The sequence below is a fragment of the Heloderma suspectum genome, chromosome 6, assembly GCF_057233095.1.
Source record: "Heloderma suspectum isolate Gila_16-S chromosome 6, 16-S_ref, whole genome shotgun sequence".
NCBI classification, from domain to species: Eukaryota; Metazoa; Chordata; class Lepidosauria; order Squamata; family Helodermatidae; genus Heloderma; species Heloderma suspectum.
The window spans coordinates 78,112,501-78,133,818 of NC_139463.1; the positions used below are offsets into that span (position 1 = coordinate 78,112,501).

Here is a 21,318-nt window from a genome sequence, read left to right on the forward strand (position 1 = left end):
GCAAGCAAGGGTGCTTGGGCATATTTGGACTATATCTCTAGGATTCTTCCATTGTTGCGCTAGAAGGAAATAAAAGCGAATAATTAGTTGCATCACTAAATATGGATATAGGTTAACCTGTAAAGCATTTGAGAGTTGACACCTTATAGCCAAACACTGAATGGCTGATTCACACATTGTCATAACAGTTCAGGCTTTTTTGTAAGTTTTAAGTAAGCCTCAGCCAGAAGTTCCCACTTGAGAACTTGCAGATCAAGCTTCAGGGTGGAGTGAGAGAAATTCAGAGGGGGTGGAATTTGTGAATGTGGTTGGATTCTTCCAAAACTCATGGGAATTACCAATTAGTGGCTGCAGTTGTAGTGTGTTTTCTTTCTATTTATTTTCCCACCGCCAAAAATGGTGGTGGAGCTCTAGTGAGTGGCCAGTAGCAGATGGACACAGTCAGGAGCTCTGCTGCCATTGCTGCCTGCAGATGCAGAAGGAAGAAAGAAAGAAACCACTACATCTCCCATTGCAAACCATTAACATATGTCACACACACACACACACACACACACACACCCTGTGCCTCCAGACAAAATTTAGCACATGAAGATGCAATAGAAAATTGAGGGGTGAGGTGTTAGTCAGCTCAAAATTGTGCACTGGAAAATGTAGAAAATGAGCTACAGCCTGGATTTTCTTCCGCTCCCTTTGAGTGCACTAGCAGGGGTAAAATTGGGTTTGGCACTGCTTAATGTGTGAAGAAGAGGCCCTTCAAGAATTATCTCTGTAGAATCCTCACTATAGAAAAGGGCAAATGGTCTGAGAGGGATTTTTGTTCCTATGACAGGCAAATATATGTCTGTTTCTCCAGTGTCGCCTCTCGTCAAGCAATTCTGCAAGTTCCTGAAATAATACAAAAACCTAAAAATAAAATAAAATCATTTTCTAGAGGTAAATGTGGGTTGGAGGTGACACACACTGCAAAGGTGATCACCCTTCCCCTTCAAATCTCTGAAAAAAGAATATTTATCTCCAAAGTATGAGAGTGTGTTTGTCCTATAGGAGAAAGAGTGGATGCAGACTGAGGAAAGCTGAATCCTAAATTACGCAAATGTAAGTGTCTGTCAGTCAATCCTAAAAGAAATCAACCCTGAGTGCTCATCGGAAGGACAGATACTGAAGCTGAAGCTCAAATATTTTGGCCACCTAATGCAAAGAGAAAACTCCCTGGAAAAGACCCTGAGGCTGGGAAAGATTGAAGGCAAAAGGAGAAGGGGACGGCAGAGGATGAGATGGCTAGATAGCATCACCGATGCAATGAATATGAACTTGAGCACACTCCGGGAGAGAGCGGAGGACAGGAAGGCCTGGCATGCTATGGTCCATGGGGTCACGAAGAGTTGGACACGACTGAATGACTGAACAACAACAAAACGTGTCTGGCATCATGCCATGTCTGATATAAATACAACACAAACATCCAGAAATATCAGGAGCTCAATTGAAATGAACCCAAAGAAGCTATAAGAAGACCAGTGAATCCCCCAATTTTTCAAAACAGACAAGGGATTCTGGAATCTGGTGGGGAGGGAGAGGCTTGATTGAATACTTCATACTGGCCCCAGTTTACTCCTTCTTGGATATTAGTGCTATGCAAACAATACAGGAGCATTGAGTTCCTCCATGCATTGGTGCCTTCAGAGCAGGTGGCTGAAGATTACATCCCTCCTTCTTCAGGCATTATAAGTTTTCAGTTACTTTTAATAAAACCCCTATCTTCCCCACAGCTCACCTGAGATGTTCAGTTTCCTCAAAGAACAGCATGAGTCCGTTTAACTAGTTTTGGACCCTGAAAGAAAAGACACACACTTCAAAGCATTACTAGGCAAACCCTTCCGCTCAGATCTCCACGGGTTCAATAATATAGTCATGCTTGTTCTAGCCGTCTTTCTTATGCATGATATATAGTATCATTTTTGCACCCTTAAGAATGTTAACATTCTCTCCCTACCCCATCCTCATTCTAATTTTCACAGAAAAAATACAATTGCAGTTCTGCTATTCTAGAGCACAGAATTCATGTCCAAACCACCCTTCTTCCTTCAAGTACAAACCACCCTTCTTGCACACAGGATTATTTCTCTGCAAGAAGTTGCATACTCAACTTCCATGAGGAAGCACCATGAGGGAGGCAGGAGGGATAAGGCAGGATTTGGTGTCCAAATGTATAGAAGGACTCTAGCAAGGTGTGGTGGTGGTGGTCATGAAAGCTTCTCAGCTCCATTTTGATGTCTGCTTTCTTCCAGTATGCCCATTGCAGCAATCTGTCACTAATGCATGCAGAGTTCTTTTGCTCCAAACCCACTGGGGATTGGTTGTTGTTGTTGTGTGTGTGTGGGGGGGGGTGAGGAGTTTAAGCCAAATCCCTAGTGACCTTTACACAGACACCTCATAAGTCTGAGATAGGAGGGGGTCATATGTAATAAGGTCATATGATGTTTCAGTTGAAGGAATGTTGTAAGTTGCTGAGTTGGTCTGAGTTGGTCTGGGTGAAAGTTCCAGATGTTTCTTGTTTTACATTCAGCTATAGAAATTTCCTAAACTGCTGATTCTGCAAGGCTAACTGACTGTTTTCTGCTTGTGACAAATGACAAATGTAACACAAGATTTGATTGGCTGTCCTGATTGAGTAAGGAAGGTATAAGAATTCTTCTTTGTTGCTTAGCAATTGTTGTTCATCTGGATGCTGAACAACCCCATGCATGGAAATTTAGGGGTGGGGGAGAATTTCTCCCTGAAACTTCGGGGGGCCGAGTGCCAACGTATTCGGCCCCCCGAAGTAGTTTCGGGGAGAAATTCTCTGTCTCCCGCCCCCCCCCCGGGATGGGACTTACCTTTCCCGAATGTCCCTCCCGGCGGCGGGTCCCAGCGGCGGTTCGGCAGGTCTTCGACAGGGGCAGAGGCAGCAGCCGGTCTTTCGACCGGCTGCTGCCATCCCAATAAAAGTAAAAAAAAAAAAAATGCCCCCGTGATAGGCTACGTGACGATTAACGTAGCCTATCACGGCTAGATTTGCAAAGTCAGCGTTGCACACAGCGTTGCACAGCGTTGCGTTGCCCTTATTTTCGCCGTAGTCTACGTAAAGATTTATGTAGACTTCAGCGACCAAATAACGAACGCGAATGGCGGCTCCCTATGGGGGCCGCCATTTGCGTACGTGCTTTTTTTTTTTTAAGTCACCCGTGATAGGCTACGTGACGATTTACGTAGCCTATCACGGCTGACTTTGCAAATCTAGCCGTGATAGTCTACGTTAATCGTCACATAGCCTATCACGGGGGCGTGTTTTTTTTTTTAACTTTTTATTTCATGGCCGGGCGAGGCGAGGCGCCTCCTCCCTGGCCTGAATTTCGGCCGGGCGAGGAGGGAAGCCTCGCCCCCCCCGGCCTGAACTTCGGGGGGAGCAACGAAGTGCCTCCCCCCCACCGCGAAGCAAGCTGCGAGACCAGGTAAGTGGCTTTCGTGCACCCCTACATGGAATAAAGGGTGCTTAACTCAACCTCGACCTCCAGCCTCATTCCTTATTGAGTGGAGAACCCAACAATTTTGTGTCAGAGTTAGGGATGTATGAATCCTTTACTTGGTTCTGGTTGGGGCATCTGCTTGGGGGGGGGGAGGTGATCCGTACCTCCCTCCCGAAATCTTCCCTGTCTGCAGCCGGACTTCCAGGTGCTACTGCCGCTGTGCGGACGCAACTGGCATCTGCTACGCCAGCTGCCATTTGTGTCCCTGCCTTAGGCTGTGATAGGCTACGTAAGTATTTATATAGCCTATCATGGCAAAGAGCAGGGACGTAAATGGCGCCCATTATGCCATTTGCATCCCTGGCCTGCTCCTTTCGTGATAGGCTACGTAAATATTTACATAGCCAATCATGGCCACGGGCAGGGACACAAATGGCGGCCGCTATGACAGAAGCCATTTCCTTCTGCAGGCTGGCTGCAGAAGGAGGACAACCCAACCTGGAGCATCTGCCGCCAGGTAGGGTCTGTCCTGGGGGGATTTCGGGTGGTGTTGGTGGGGGGGTAGTCCGTTCCACCACGGACTCCGGGGGGATGGATTCCAAAGAGTCAGAGTGGGTTGGCTGGCACTCCCAGGTAGCTTGCCTGCAGCCAGGGTCCTGGACACCAGACAGTGCGCATGTCATCCAGAGGTAAGAGATCTCCTGGAGCTTCAGCACCCCGTATGCATTGTAGATTACTGTGGGCAGTAAGAGTCATTTCCCTCTAAAAATTTAAATTTGGGAAATGGTTGAGTTGTACCCTTTGAGTTTGAAGTTGACTATTTGAGTATGGATATGGCTTTCGAATGCTTGAGTGAGTGAGAGTGTTTGTGCCCGGAAGACAAAACATTGCCATGGCAAGCCCCTCAAGGCTGTGACCTGCAGTGTGTGGGCTGACACCCAGTGTGTATGTGTATGTGCGTGTGTGATCTATTGGGACTGTGCCTCCTGGTCAGTTTTCAAGGAACATCTTCCCTATCGTATCAAAGAAGAGCTGATCTAGGGGGTACTATGGAAATATGTACAGGCACAGACACACACACACACAGACACATGCACACTGAAGACACCCACCACTCTGTCACTGAGCAGGAGGTCAGAGCATTATAGTCACAATCCAATCCTATGGCCTTGTTAGACTGCTAAATAAGGAAAACCTATGCTGGATGCTTGTCCTTTTCAATGACACACCTCTTCTCTAAAGCATTCCTCATGGTTGCTGGCTTCACAGCATTTCGCCACCAGACCTTGAAAGTCTGAAATCACATTTGAAAGTTGGTCTTCTGTGATGGTGGGCTTGTATTTAATCAAGCTGACAAGCAACCTGAAATGAAAACAACAGTTAGCTATAGGATAAATCATTAGCCAAATCTCTAATTCCATCAAAACTAAGTTACACCACATCCTGATTGACTTCACCAAGGTCAAAGTTTTCAGAACAATTTGCAGAAGCAATTTCTGATACTATTGGATAGGGATGGTATGGACGCCTGACTGGGTCTGGGAGTCTGTAGGGCTCCCCCACCTGCACCTCTGGACCCTGCCCACTGAGCCCCTGGCCTTGCTCACCCCTGGCCTTGCCCACCCCTGGCCTTGCTCACCCCCTCCCAGATGCTCCCCACACTAACCCAGACCAGTCTGTGAGCGCCCGCCATTTTGTCAAGTTTTGTTTTGTTTTTTTAACAGAAAAAAGAGCTAATTAAAATGCACATATTTAAATATGTGCACCTTCAGGCTGGGAAATATAATGCCTCCAATATTACATAGATGAAGCTTTACCAGCCCACAGGGGCACATATTTAAATATGCATATTTTTAATTAGCTCATTTTTTTCTGTAAAAATAACACCTCAGCAAAATTGTAGGCTCTTGTGGATGGGATCCAAGGTGAGTGCGCGTTGCTCACTGAGCCCGTGGGGGCTCGAGCACAGGTCCGGGGGGCATGAGTGGGGGCAGCACTTCAGCGGGTGCCTGCCGATACTGGGCCCATCCCTACTTTCAGGTCACCCTGTCAGATGTTTACTCCCAGTTATGAAGCCAGTAAATATTGGTAAAGACTGAGAGGATGATGAAAGGGTGGCAAAATTTTATAGGAGAAGAATGTATATGTTCTTGGCAGGAAGAGGGATGGGGAGTTATAAGTGCTGAGCAGACAAGGAGGTTGACCTGGAGTTATTGTGGCTAAAGGAAGAGAGAAAGAGGCATCAAATACAGCACAGAAAAACTGAAATCCATTAGCCAGAGGAGACCATGGATGGTGGAGGCTTATCATTCAAAAAAAGGAAATGGACAAGGGAGAAACAAGGGCTTGCGCAAAACCTCTAAAGGGAAGCAGGGAAAGGAGGGAATGTGAGCTGGCAGCAGCGAAAAAGAGGTCAGGTAAAGAAACCTGGACTGAGGAGGGCTAAGGTGTCAAGTTTCAGATTTCCTGGGGCCACAAACTGGGAAGATCTTAAATACTGTCATGTGCCTATCCCCCCCCCCCCCAATCATTGTAGCACCATGAAGGTTTGAGGCAGAGGCAAGGAAAAGAAAAAGGTCAGGCCTAGCAGCCTGGAGGTTTTTTTTGGGGGGAGGGGGTATTGCTGAGAGGAGTAGTTTCATTTCCCCAGTTAAGATTCATTTCTTCAGGTTTGAAACAGTACTTCTGATATTGAGGAAGAAGGATATAAAAAGAGGGAGTCAGAAAGACCAGAGCAGTAAGAGCAGAGTCGAGGAGACCTTTTGTACCAATCAGCTCTATTGTGTAAATACCTTTAGTTGAGATTTCCTTGCTTTAATATACTAGTAAACTGTTGTGGTTAAACCCTGTGTTTCAATCACCCCACGCCTACAGCCTAAACCCCACGTTATTGGGAAGGGCAAGGCAGAAGGAAGATGGGACTCTTAAAGAGGCAAGAGATCCTTATGGAGTTGATCAGAGGGTTCAGGTCCTAAGAGGCACCCATTAAGATATACTCCATTTTCTGTGTAACAGAACCCAGGTACCCAGGCCCTATCAAGGTGTGGGCAGAGAGAGTATAGAGTGCCCCACCAGATAGGGTGAGAAGAATGGTAGTGCCACTCTTAGTATTAGGATAACTGGTAGCATGCTACAGTTCTCTCCACTGACCTGGCACTGGCAGCATCTACTATCCTATATACCACATCTGAAAGTGAAAAGCAAGCCTGACCTCTCATTTTCCTTTTAGGACCACACCTCACAAATGGACATGACTATGGGCTAAGGCCACTAGTCTGCATTTTACTGTGCTGAGAGATATTACCATTGCAGGGATGACTCTGTGAAAGTGATTGTGATCTGTCCTAATATCATAGTAGAAGGAGAGGGTGGATAGACTGTCATTGGCTGAGAGAGGAGGGTAAGATAGGAGATGGGCAGGAAACAAAGAATGAGAGCCAGGGAGTGCCAGTGTATGTAGTCAGGAGCTACTGAGGTAAGTAAGGCTGAAATCCATGTATTGATTGACTTGATATAACCAGTCAGATCTTGGACTGCAGATCTCTGGTTTCTTACCTTTGCTTGGATTTTTGCTGTTCTTTTGAGTTAGCTGAGCATAAATCTGCATGGAAGGTGAACAATGCAGGATCGAATAGGACAGGAGGGTAATTTGGATCTATTCCTAAGTCGCTGAAGCATTCCCGACGGTAAGCATAGGCGCCATCGCAGCACTGGTGAGATTGTCTATTTATGTGATACTCTTCATTTTGCTGACATATACCTCCTAGCACAACATCCGTCTAGAAGAGACAGAGAATGTGTTGACATTTGAACTGAAAAAATGATGCTCTCCAATTTGGGTGCTTGAGAACTTTGTTTCAGTTTGAAAAACATCCAAACATGCCTCTCTCGCAATCCTGAATTCTTCGGCTTGCAATTGCATTTGCAAAATGCATACTTTTTAAAGGAAAGGTGCACTTTAAAATGTGGATTTTTCAAAATGGATGCATGTGCATGCTTTGATCAGTTTGGTCAAAGTGTGCATCTGGGTGCATACTTTACCAAAAATCACTTTTTTTCCTGTTCAAAATGTGCACTTTTCCTGTTTAAAAAGGAAAAATAAAATTCTCACATTCACTAATGAGAATGAGGTGAACTGAGCGTCGAGGCTGAAAATGGAGAACTTGGATTGGCTTGAATGTCACTGGTTCTTCCATTCCTTATCCTACCACTTACATTACCACATTGTGCAAATTTGCAGTCGAGTTTCCCGCATTTCAAGCTGTACTTTTTAACAGTTGCTGAAGTATTGATTGGCACAACATGGTAGCATGTGTTTAATTTATTTCAATGTTATCAAACAACAATGGCAAATAAACAACAATATAGTACAAAGAATGCACTGGTCATCCATAACTGCAATTTTAAGAACATAACAAGAGCCATGCTGGATCAGACCAAGGGTCCATCTAGTCCAGCATTCTGTTCACACAGTGGCCAACCAGCTGTCTACCAGGAACCCATGAGTGCATCAGGGCATGAGTGCATCAGCACCCTCCCACCCATGTTCCCCAGCAACTGGTGTACATAGGCTCACTTCCTCTGGTACTGGAGGTAGCACATAGCCATTAGTAGGTAAGGGGAAGGGATGCAAATAGCGTAGCACATGCCATTTACATTCCTTCCCCTTCGGTGATAGGCTACGTAAAGGTTTACGTAGCCTATCATGGAAGGGGAAGGGACGCAAATGGCATACGCTAGGCCGGATGCCATTAGGGATGTACAAAAGTCACTTAGCTTTTCGAAGGGTGACATTCGTGGTTGGGGGGAGGCGCTCCATCCCTCCCCCTGAAATTCTGGCTGGGGGGGGAGGCGCTCCGTCCCTCCCCGCTGAATCCTGGCCAGCCGGCTCCGCTCTGCAGGGATTCTGCGGAGCCGCTGGCCGGCTCCGCCAGCGGCCGGACATCCGGCCACTGGCTAGCAGGGATGCAAATGGCGGCGGCCATAGCCACCACCATTTGCGTCCCTGCAGTCAGCTGTGATAGGCTACATAAATGTTTACATAGCCTATCACGGCTGATTTAAAAGAAAAAAAAACACGCGCGTACGCAAATGGCGGCACCCATGGGCATCTACACTATTTGCGTTCCCCTTATTTTTGCCGTCTTAGTCTACGTAAATGTTTATGTAAACTAAGACATGCCAAAATAAAGAACGCAAATGGCGGCACCCATGGGCGCTGCCATTTGCATACACACATTTTTTTTTCTTTTAAATCAGCCGTGATAGGCTACGTAAATCTTTACGTAGCCTATCACGGTGTTTTTTAAAAATCTAGCCGTGATAGGCTACGTAAATCTTTACGTAGCCTATCACGTGTGTTTTTTTTTTTTTACCAGAAATGGCAGCGGCGGCAACCTGTCAGAAGACCGGCCGCCGCCGCCGAACCGCCACCAAACCGCCGCTGGAGTCGCCACCGCCAGGAAGATCTGCCCAAGGTAAGTCCCGTCCAGGGGGGGCCCGGGGGGGTGGCTGACCGTTCCGCCACTGATTTCAGGGGGCCAAATGCGCTGGCATTCGGCCTCCCCGAGATCCGTGGCGGAATTCTCTGACATCCCTAGACGCTATTCGCTCTGAAGACTGGCCATGGATGGACCCAGCCAGATCCGGTGGTGCCAGACTGCCAGGTAGGATCCAGCTGGGTCGGACTTCGCGGGGTGGGGTGGCCCATTCCACCACAAACTCCAGGGGGGGGATTCTTAGAATCTGCCCCCTCCCGGAATCCATGGAGGAATTCTCCACCATCCCTAGCCATTAGGACTAGTAACGATTGTTGGCCTTTTCCTCCAGGAATTTGTCTCGCCCCCTTTATAGACATCCAAATTGGTGGCCATCACTACATCCTGTGGTACCAAATTCCATGGTTTAACTCTGTGCTGTATGAAGAAGTCCTTCCTTTTATCTGTCCTGAATGTCCCACCAATCAGTTTCATAGGATGACCCTGGGCTCTAGTATTTTGAGAGAGGGAGAAAAATGTCTCTCTGTCCACATCCTCCAATTTTACACTGAGCAAACTTCACCAACAAACATCCAAATTCCACTGAGAGCGACAGCTTCCAGGGATTAGTGTTTAGCCTGTTCTTGATGAGTTAGCATGCCCTTTGAAGGATCAGATGCAGAATTTAGGAGTGCTTAGGGATGTACGAATCCCTTACCTTGCTCCGCTGAGGGGCATCCGTGGTGGGGGGGAGGTGCTCCATCCCTCCCCCCAGAATCCTCAACAGGGGGGAGGCACTCTGTCCCTCCCCCCAGAATCCTGCCTGGCTGGCTCCGCTCTGTGGCCAAGCCGTGGAGCCGCCGGCCAGCTCTGGCCGCCTGAAGCCGGACATCTGGCCGCTGGGCAGCCCTGCAGGGATGCAAATGGTGGCTGTCGTAGCTGCCACCATTTGCGTCCCTGTATTGAGCTGTGATAGGCTATGTAAATATTTACGTAGCCTATCATGGCAGGGGGAAAAAATCCAGCATATGCAAATAGCAGCGGCTACCACCATTTGCGTACGCTGGGTTTTTCCCTCCCTGCTGTAATAGGCTACGTAAATACTTAGGTAGCCGATCATGGCAGGGGGGAAAAACCCCCAGCGTACGCAAATGGCGGTAGCTGCTGCCATTTGCATACACTGGGCTCCCCCCCCCGCAGTGATAGGCTACGTAAATACTTACGTAGCCTATCACGGCCTCTGCAGGGACACAAATGGCATCCCTGCATTAGCCGTGATAGGCTATGTAAGTATTTATGTAGCCTATCATGGCTATGAAGAGGAGGAAGCGAATGACAGCTGCAGGATGGCCGCCATTGGCAAAGCAGCGTGGACGGGAGCAGGTAAGTGCTCCATTTTGTGCACCTTTCGTGGGGTGGGGGCAGCGGGGACTTCATCCCGTGCGCCTTTTGTGGGTTGGGGGGCGGGGGCTTCGTTTCATGATGGATTTCGAGGGGCTGAATGCACTGGCATTCGGCCTCACTGAGATCCGTCGCGGAATTCTCTGACATCCCTAGGTGTGCTGCTGGAATTAGCTTTGCTAGTCAAGTTGCTGCAGATAGGGATGGAAGAGAATTCCGCCATGGATCTCTTTTTTTTGGACTTAAAAAAAAAAAATCATGCTGCTTTCTCTTATGTTACCTAAGTCTGATTTGGACTGGGTTTTTGTTTGTTTGTTGTTGTTTTTAATTATGCTTTGATATAATATTTTGTGAGTTGCTGCGGGGTGGTGGTGGTGGTGGTGTCCCTAGCTGAACTGTTACACAGAAATGTTAGAATAAAATAATGTGAATAAGAAAGAAAGTGCATGGGTGTGTGGGGGAGATGTGAGAGTGGTATGAATGTGGAATTGAAAAATAAGATCAGGTGGGCTCCTAGTGTGGATATCAGGTGGGTCTAAAGAAGAGATAAATATGGAGATCAGGTGGGTGTGGAGATGTGGAGATCAGGTGGGTGTGGAGATCAGGTGGGTGTGGAGATCAGGTGGGTGTGGAGATCAGGTGGGTCTAAAGAAGATCAGGTGGGCTCCTAGTGTGGAGATCAGGTGGGTCTAAAGAAGAGATAAGTATGGAGGTCAGGTGGGTGTGGAGATGTGGAGATCAGGTGGGTGTGGAGATCAGGTGTGGAGATCAGGTGGGTCTAAAGAAGATCAGGTGGGCTCCTAGTGTGGAGATCAGGTGGGTCTAAAGAAGAGATAAGTATGGAGGTCAGGTGGGTGTGGAGATGTGGAGATCAGGTGGGTCTAAAGAAGATCAGGTGGGCTCCTAGTGTAAAGATCAGGTGAGTCTAAAGAAGATATCAGGTGTGGAGATCAGGTGGGCCTAGAGAAGATCAGGTGGGCTCCTAGTGTGGAGTACTTCTGCTGACAACTTAAGCTATATTTGCTTGCCCAGGTAGCTTCCTGACTGCAAGCATTGAAAGCTACCCCCAGTTATTTTGAATGAGATATTTTACTTTTTAAATTATTGTATTAATTGGTTTCACTGCGTTTTGTTATGATTTTTGTTTGTGAACCACTCTGGATTTTTTTTAAGACAAAGCACTATCTAGGTTTTATTAAACAAACAAACAAATAACATGTGGAGGAGAAAAGACTCACATATTCCTCAGCACATATCAATCTGTGGGCCTCATCCTGCTTGCAGCATTTGGCAGCAACATCGATGACTTGCTGCGTGTAGTGGTGCAGTTCCTCAAATGTCAGCGGGGGGATGCTCTTGGCATAACGGATAAGGAGCCTGCAAGTGCAACAGCAATGGACCAGCAGATTCTAGTCAGAGAGGGTATGGTATGATCTTCAGCTATGGCATGGTTGCGGTAGAACTCAAAGAGTCTGTCAAAAATTGAATGGGCATTCACAAACCGAGGGCTCAGGGAGAGCTTTGGCTATTGGGTGGTATAGAAATGAAATGAAATGAAAGAATAAATAAATAAATAAATAAATAAAATTTAGAAACAGTGATCCATATTTCAGGTATGTATTGGTAAGACTATAGAAATGAGGCCATTGAAACTTCAGTTCAAGAGCTCTTTTATTCCCACAAAGTCTAATGTCTTCACCTTCTCAAACACAAGCTTCCGTTATTAACCTGAGCTTCTGACACAGCCAGCAGAACTTCATACACCTTAGCTGATGCTGGATAAAGTTCTGAGAAACTATTAGAAACTGGAAATAACCATTGTGCTTTCTCTGACCCAGCATCCTCCTGCATTCTGAACTGAAACTGATACCAACATCGTGATCAAGTCCATTGCTTCCTTCAAAAATGTTTAAATATTATTAAAGAATATTAAAACTGGATGCACAGTTGCACCCAAAATTCTCCACCCTACTAATGGACAGTGAAACTGGGGAGACCATATTGCTGAATATCCTTGTGGTGAGGACTGAAATGCTCAAACAGTTCAGGAGAAGCTTAAAACAAAACAAAGCAACAAAACAAAACAAAACAAAACACACACCTTTTCAAAAAATATCAGAAATTACTTTTCAGAAGGATTTAGGACCAGCTAATTGTATGACTGTGCTTTGATTTTTTTTTTAATCGTTCTGGTGAATTCATAGTTGCTTACATCTTTAGTTAAAGTAACTCAGCTCAGTGCCCATCTGCCCCCTATACACAAGCTAGAATCTCATGAGAATAACATACTCATTTTGGGAGAGGTAGTCTCCTAATTCCAAGTAGCGATCACAGTTTGTTGTTAACACTGCGCGGGTGTCAGAAACGAGTTTATTAAGTTGTTCTTCCTGAGAACAGAGCAATTGTGTTAATTATCTGCATTGAACGAGCACAGCTACAAGAAGTAATGCAGCCAAAAAAAATAAAATAAATAATAATGCAAGGAGGCATGTTGTGGCAAGACTGCTATTAGATTGAGCAAGGATTTTACTCTACATATTAATTACAGATATATTGGGGTTCACCACACGGAGCTTTTATCCTGCTATTGAGATGGCTCTGTCACAGGCAAGCACTGACGAAGACACTGAGGATGGGAGCGGAGCATGCAGGAGCAGATTTGGCAGGTGGGAAGGCAAGTATCGCTTGTTGATTGAACTTCTGCCTCTGCTCAAGTCTTGCTGAGGAAGGACTTTTCTCATTCCCACATGTCTGCATTGTAAATGCTTGAGCACATTTCTCAGTTGGAGGGAGAACAGGGTAAAATGCCTCCCTGCAACAAAGGGAGTCACATCTGATCCCCCACTCCACCAAGCGCAGAAGCAACATCCTCTGTTGATTCAGAGCACCCTGCTAAGTTAACAGGGCTTACTCCCAAGTGTGTCGAGGGTTGCAGACTTACAGGGTGATCTTATGTCTACTCGGAAGTAATTCCCATTGAGTTCAATGGGGTTTACTCCCATGTAAGTGTGCTGAGGGTTGAAAACTTACAGCACAATCTTACATTTTATGTCTACTCAGAAGTAAGTCAGAGGTTTCCTGGAGGCTGTGAGAAAAGAGTACAGCAGAAGTTAAGCTATGAAAACAAGACCACCCCCACCCCACTACTTTGCACACATGCCAGGGAAGGAGGGCTTCTGAAGATGATCTCAATGAAGTGCCTCCCCCAGTTCAAACCACATGTCGGCCTTGTAAAGGAGCCCTTCCTAATCCTGCAAAGAAATGGAGAGCAGGAAGCTCCAGGAAGGATGTGGATTTCTGCAGGGTTTTTGCTTAATGTAGAAACACCCATTGTTACTGAAAGCTGAGGAAGCAAATGCGATAGCAGGAATAATTTGATGGGCAGAGCCAATACCCCTTGCTGTCCTTCAGAATCATCCTTCCATGATTTATGTACACATTTCATTCATCATGCTGTTTGGAAGAATCTGAATCAGTAGAAAACTTGCAAAATGATGTGAGCAGAGAAATAGGGTAATACAGCAATGCATATGCTTCACATCCAGGTGTGAAATGGAGAATTTTCTTTGCTCACCAGTCATTTATTTTATTTATTTATTAAATTTCTTAATCACCCATCTGGCTGGTCACCCAGCCGCTCTGGGCGATGTACAACAATACAACAGTTTAAAACAATAAAATTTCACATTTAAACATCGTATTTCTAAAAATACCCTAATCCACCCCAAATGCCTGCCTGAACAACCACATTTTTAATGTGTGGCAGAAGCTCATTAAAGAGGGGGCATGGAGGAGTTCCCTGGGAGAACAGAGTGGGGGCCACCACAGAGAAGGCCCTCTCCCTCACCAGCCTAGCTGTCCTGGCTGATGGGACAGAGAGAAGGCCATCCAAGGCTGATCTTATTGATCATTGTCCTTCAAGATCACTCTGAATCTAGAATTTGCCCCTTTTTTTCTTGAAATATCCATTCTATGAACATAATGAATGACTGACATTGATGACTTGCTTTGACAGATGTCATAGCAGTACTGAATGTGTATGTATTTTCAGAATTCTGAGGAATAGACTCCTAATAATGAGCACACACTCTATTACCAAGCAGCTAGGAGCCAATATATAGGGGTAAGAAAGAGCTGCAGCTCAGGGGGTAAAGCATATGCTTTGCACAGAATAGATTCCAGGTTCAATTCTCAACATCTCCGGGTAGGGCTGGGAAAGACTCATGTGTGAAACTCTGGGCTACCGCTGCCATTTAGAGTAGATAATACAGAGCTAATAAAGACCTCTGAATGGAGCAACTGTAGAATACAAGTGTACAACATTGTATTGATGGATGGATGGATTAAAATGGAGGCATTTGGGGTGGGTTAGGGTATTTTAAAAAAAAAAATTATGGTAAAATTTTATTGTTTTAAATTGTTTTATGGGGGTTGTACATCGCCCAGAGTGGCTGGGTGACCAGTCAGATGGGCGATTAATAAATTAAATAAATAAATAAATAAATAAATAAAAAATGCTGCTAACAAAAACCCTCAAAGCAGTTTATATAACAGTAGAAGGAACAACATTAAAATTAAAGGCTTAAAATCAAAAGGAGAGGAGTTAAAAACTTCAATCCTTCATTACAAACTATAAGAGACATGTTGAAGAAGAATATTTTCACATCGGCCTAAAAGCTATCAGGGACATGGCTAGTTTGGGAGGGAATTTGATAACTGTGTCGCTGTCACAGAAAAGGTGCTGCCTCATTTTCTCACCAACTGGACCTCCTTTGCTCTTGGGACAAATAAAAGGGCTTCTGAAGATGATCTCAACCTCTGGGCAAGTTCATATGGGAGGGCATGGTTTTTCAGGGTGTTATAAGTAAGACTGCTTAGCTCTTTAAACTCTAGGTTTGAATCCTTTTGTAGTGGATCATGTTAGCATTTAATTAGGTTGCCACTTCTTTTTTCTGAGTGGCCCCTCATCTTTAACACAGCTCCATGGCAGGCAGGTACATCATGGTTCAGGTTCACCCATCATGCTGAGTATAGCTGGACAACTGGCTAGTGCAGATGGCTGAGAATTTTGCTTCTGTTGGTTTTTCAGAAGATTTCACCAAAATTCACATCATCCATATTCAGGAGAGAAAGTACTTGGGATTTTTTTAAAAAATGTGAATGCTGGAAAACAGTGAAACAGGCACATTTGGCTGTCCCTCCCTATCTGCATCCAGCTTGAGGGTGAAGAAGCGGAGACTTTTCTTTCCATACCAGTCATGGTGCATAAAGATCACTCAGTATCTAGAATTCACCTTCCCTTTCCTGACACATCTATTGTTTGACTACAAGCAATGACCAACACGCCGAAGAATTGATGCTTTCGAACTGTGGTGCTGGAGAAGACTCTTACGAGTCCCCTGGACTGCAAGGAGGTCAAATCAGTCAATCCGAAAGGAAATCAACCCTGAGTGCTCATTGGAAGGACAGATACTGAAGCTGAAGCTCCAGTATTTTGGCCACCTAATGCGAAGAGAAAACTCTCTGGAAAAGACCCTGATGCTGGGAAAGACTGAAGGCAAAAGGAGAAGGGGACAGCAGAGGATGAGATGGCTAGATAGCATCACCGATGCAATGAATATGAACCTGAGCACACTCCGGGAGAGAGCGGAGGACAGGAAGGCCTGGCGTGCTATGGTCCATGGGGTCACAAAGAGTCGGACATGACTGAATGACTGAACAACAACAACAAATGACCAACAATGAAGGTTTGATTTCACAGATGTCAGAATTTGTACTGTGTTTTCAAAATGCTCAGTTGTAGCCTCCTGAATATGAGGCTGTGCTCCATTGCCTAGCAGCAGGAATCAGTGTACACACAGGGGAACCCAAGCACCACAAGGAAGATGGAAGCAAGGAAAGACAGTAGACTATACACTTTGATGCAAAAGACCCAGGTTCAGTCCATGGCATCTCCAGGTAGGGCTGGGAAAGAGTCCAGTCTGAAATCCTGATAAGACACCACCACTCAGAGCAGACATTACTGTGCGAGAGATGAACCTCTGAAATTTGTAATTCATTTCTTCCTGCTAAAATGATTATGCCCATCCCTGCACTACTCTAATCCTAATCTGTTTGCCATGGGTGAGGTCAGAGCAAGGGACAGGATAAGGATACCAAGACACAACTAAGCATGGCATTACGAGGCCTGAACTTGTGGGGCCCCAGACCTAAATCTTTTCCCTTTGTACTCTACAGAGTCCTGACTGTACATTGGTGCCAACAGAATGTTGTTATGCAGGGGCAATTTTTAAGGGTGGGTGCACCTGGTGAGGGATGGGTTGGGGTTAAATCTCCCCTTCCCACATACTGCAGCATCTTCCACTGCATGGCAACTGAGCTTAGGGGAAAAACACGCACATCCCTTTCCATTGGTTTGTGATTATCTGGGTCAGGCTGCAAATTATTTGAAGAATTTATATTGTTGGATGAGAAATTAATCAGCTTGCTGTGTCCCCAGTGCAATCTAAATAAATCCAAATGTGCAAATATAGATAGAAATGAGTGTATGCAGGTTTGGTTTGGTTTTTGTAGATTTGTGTCCTATGGACATGAGCCCCAAATCTTTTAAATGCCTAACAATGCCCTTGGAAATACATTGGACTAGGCATTGGGGAGGGTGGCAGGATTCAACAAGGGCCTGGGATGTTGGGAAGAAGATTTGTTTCCTTTTAGTTTTTTCCTTTTCATAAGATGGAGTTCCGTCTTCATAGAAATAGTTCATAATCAGTTTCACAGTTATCACAATATAACAAAACACACAAATATATCCACAGATACCCACCGCCATCACATGAAGATGAAAGACAACTTACCCCACCTGGAAGACATGTTTCAGGGTGCTCAGTTGCACAGCACTTCTCCAGCAGCTCCCAATATCCTTTGCTAAGTCTCAGCAACAGCAGTGAGGAGAAACTTGGTTGTCTCCTTGAGTACTCATACAGAAACCTGCAACACAGGAAAGATTTCATCAAGAGGCAACAAGGAAGAACAAATGTTTGAAGTGTTCAAAGTTTATATCTTCAAATGTATAAACTCAGTAATCCTTAGGACAACTCTGCAAGCTGGGTATTATTATCCATACATTGCAAACTTACCAAGTTTCATGAGCTGTGAAACAAAATCAGGGCTAGATGTTCAACGTTCATCTTCAGAAAAAATGGGAGACTTTCTAGAGTGCTAACTCCTCAAGCATCCCCACTCCTGAACAAAGACACACACACATATATGGACAGATACAATCCCTTCATTCCAATGAGATTAACTAGGGAGCTTCATCTGTCTGCATCCCACTCAAACTGAAATCACTAGGGTTCCATCCAAGCAAGAGTCTGAGTTTCTCTGTTGTGTCTGGTGAACTGATGTAGCCAATTACCTTCACCGAGGCTAAGGAGAGAGTAACTGTATAAACCTCACCAGGCCTTAAAATCTGAAGGTGGTGCCTTGCTCTTCATCCCACTTTAAGTAAGAGTTTTAGAGTGCAAGGTGCCAGTTTCATGGAAAAACCACAATACATGCACATCAGATGTGATCGCTACTTGCCTTTTGCAATACTGGTCATTCAATGGGACAAGCTGGTGTTTTGTTCTTGCTGGCCCATTTATTAAGCCATATATCATTACGCAAAGAGCTGTGCACAAATGGCCTCTCAAAATTCTCCAGCCAAGTTGTGGGCAGAGAAATGGGGGGGGGGGTTCACTGAATTTCTCCACAGGTAAGAGAAATTCTCCAACAATTTCTCACGGATAGGGCTCAATATTGGCAGGGGCTGTATTACAGGTTCTTTTTTCCTAAGTGTTTTTGGCTTATTCCATTGCTTCTATAGGCGGCAACAGCATCAACTGTGGTGAGGCCTCCACTGTTTTGAAACAGAATTTTGCATTTCTTTTGGTGGTATTTGTGAGCTTACCTAATCACTGTGAGGTGGCTGAGGGTGTTGTGTGTGTGTGTGTTTCTCTCTCTCTATTACACATCTTTCCATTGCTCTGCAGCTGCCCAGGCCACCTGCACTTCCTGAACTGAAAAAGCCCCATGAGAGGAATTGCCTCATGCTGTCTTCCTCATGATGGCTTTAACGGAAGTGCGGAAAGCAGAGGAGGCAACAGGCTGCCATAGAGATTACTGTACAATGAGTGACAGGATAGAGGATACTCATGCACACTCCTCATCCACTTCACAAGTAAGGTAAGTAGAGGAACCCCAAACCCAACCCATGGGAATTTCTCTGAAATTTCTCCTCCTTTGAATTTATTTTCTATCAGATTGAATGAGAATGGTTGAAAAAAAGGTGGGATAAATTTTTGGCACAGTATTAATTATGCAGCCATTTCGATTGACTCTAGCCTATTTGAATAGAATTACATCAGTTCATTTAAACATTATTGATGTTCTTTATCTTGATCAGTTTATACATCAACCTTGGGCTATTTTGGAAAGATGATTCCTAAATAAAAACAAACAATGATAATTTCTGAGTTCAGCTAACAAAATGACCCTAAGTCTATGCACTGGTGTCTCTGTGTGGTGATTGACTTGAGGTCATAGAGGGAAGGAAGGAAAGGAAAGATGTCTCTCAGAGGTCCCATCGTGATTTCACTCTCCTGGCAGTCCATAGGTTGTTCCTGACCTCACCAGATAATCTGAAGTTTTGTCATTGCTCACTTTCCTATTATATCACAGGGTGCCAGTTCTCATTGGAAGACATTTTAATGCGATTATATTGCTTCATTTTAAAATTACTGATGTCTAGATATTTAATTTATGTACATCAGCCTTGGACCATTTTCGAAAGGGGAATCCTAAACAACAACCACAGCAATGTCCCCAGGGGAGGGACTTCTCTTGGCTCCACAACCATTAGAGGCACATTGGGTGGGGATGTGAGAGGGGGCGTTCTTGGTGGCTGCTCCCAGGCTCTGGAACTCCATGTTAAGGGAGGCTAGGCTGGCTCCCTCGATATTGTCCTTTCATTGACAGGCAAATGTTTATCATTATCATCATTATCATCATCATTTAATGAGGAACGGCTTTTATTGAGAAAGGGCATATAAGATGGTCTGCTGCTGAAGGGTGTTTTAATTAATTGGGTGATGGTAATGTTTTTACTGGTGTTGTTTTGAATTATGCTCTTTCTTTCTTTCTTTCTTTCTTTCTTTCTTTCTTTCTTTCTTTCCTGCCCCATAGCCAAAGCTCTCTGAGTGGTTTATTGGTTTTTTATATTATGTTTTAACCAAGAGTTTTAAAAGATTTTTTATTATTATTGACAGCCATCTCGAGTGCCATTTCGGGTGTGTGTGTGAGATAAAGTAAATTTGTATTATGAATTAATTAAATAAATAAATAAAATTTGACAAGCAAATAATTTGTAGGGATTAGGTGTCAGGGTGGACACCTGAGCCCATAGAATCCCAGAGTAGTTCTGATGCTGAGGAAGAGCAGTCGCTCCTGGGAGAGGAGCGCACTCCTCTTTCCCAGGACCAACAGCTGCTGGAGATTCCTCCCACCCACATTCCTAGTTTAGTTTAGTTAGCAGTCCAGGGAGTGACCGAGCAGAGATAGCAGACTTAGTGGATGCGCGACGCAGATGCAGAGAGTGGCGTGAGATGGAGGGCACCAAGAGGAGCGTAGTGCCCAGTTGGTGCGCACTCAATCGGCTGCGCCCCGGGGATCCAAGGGAAAAGGGGAGGGATTCTCCCTAGTCCTTAAATACAGGGGTCTGCCAGTAATTGCCTTTCAAACGGGGACCAACTGTTCCAACTTAGGGCATAGGGATGCTGCTGCTCAGATCCAGTTGCTACCTGTAGAGTTGTTAAGTTGTAAAAGAAGAATAAAACTTTGAAAAGAATCCCTTTGCCTGTGTCTGGACTTGGCTACTGGATTAGACTGAGAGAGCCCTCCAAGGAGCCCTTGACATTAGGTAGGACTGCTGGTGTGCGTTATCTCCTGGAAATAACTACCCTTGGGCCAGTCAGGCCTAGGTCTTTTTTCCATACTAACAAGTAGATTCCAGCAACTCCTTTCTTATCTTGCTTCCTGTCCCTCTGCCTGTTTTTTCTCCCTGCATCCTGTTCTAGGCCTGCTTTGGAAGGACGTCTTAACTGAAACTCTAAGCTGCAATTGACTCTCTCCAGTTTGACGTTCCTATGGATCTGCCCCACTGCTACATCCATCTCTGGTCCCAGTCATTCAAATAGACACACTTCCACTCCCTGCATGTTTGGCTGCCAATAACACAGGCCTGCCAAGAGACAGGATTGAGAAGAGTCTGAAATCTGTATGTCGTACAAACTCATGTGATTATTCTGATTCTCAGCATAGTGTTGGCACACTTCTCTGCCCTCCAAGAGCTCCCTGGCTGTTGGAGACAAATCTGCAGGCTTGTCATCATTTTCCACAGTGATGAGGCATTCTCCTCGTTCCAGCAGAGGTGTATCACAGCAACCCTTCAGTTTAGAAGAAATGGTATCTTGGTGGCTACAGACGTAGGCTATCACTTTTTCCTGCAAGAAAAGAGGATCACGGAACAACTTCTTATTTGAAGCAAGTGCCTTTCCAGCTCTAAGATGGGGAGCTCTGGAGTCCCTCAGAAGTTAATTAGGTCTTCCTTCCATAACAAAAAAATAATAATAATAGTGGACAGGTTGCTCTAAATGTCCTCTTGACCTGGGCTACAACCCACCCACCCCTTGATGAAAACATGTTCTCTTCTGCAATGTTTAGATGTAGGGAAGTGCCAAGCGAGTTCTAGGTCATACTGTCAGATGTAGAGTGAGCTCCAAGAAGCCACCATGGAGTCCCACATAAATTGTTCTAAGTCCTAGCCTAGAACATGACCTAGAATCCCCAGAAATGGATGGGGTACTGTGGCACATGTGCTGAGGTTTCTTGGCAGA

At 45.2% G+C, this 21,318-nt stretch overlaps 1 protein-coding gene across 1 annotated transcript in view; it reads right to left on the reverse strand.

Moving 5' to 3' along the window:
- The window catches only part of LOC146341310 (alpha-fetoprotein-like), a 47,776-nt gene that overhangs the window by 120 nt on the left and 26,338 nt on the right, over positions 1–21,318 (reverse strand). The window contains exons 8-15 of the mRNA XM_084807189.1: positions 20,711–20,925; positions 17,242–17,374; positions 12,677–12,774; positions 11,626–11,764; positions 7,065–7,288; positions 4,739–4,871; positions 1,778–1,834; positions 1–59 (exon numbers count right to left, since the gene is read on the reverse strand). The exon at positions 1–59 is cut by the window's left edge and continues 120 nt beyond it. Coding sequence (XP_084663315.1) covers positions 1,796–1,834; positions 4,739–4,871; positions 7,065–7,288; positions 11,626–11,764; positions 12,677–12,774; positions 17,242–17,374; positions 20,711–20,925 — 981 coding nt within the window. The 3' untranslated portion in view covers positions 1–59; positions 1,778–1,795. The remainder of the gene's footprint in view (positions 60–1,777; positions 1,835–4,738; positions 4,872–7,064; positions 7,289–11,625; positions 11,765–12,676; positions 12,775–17,241; positions 17,375–20,710; positions 20,926–21,318) is intronic.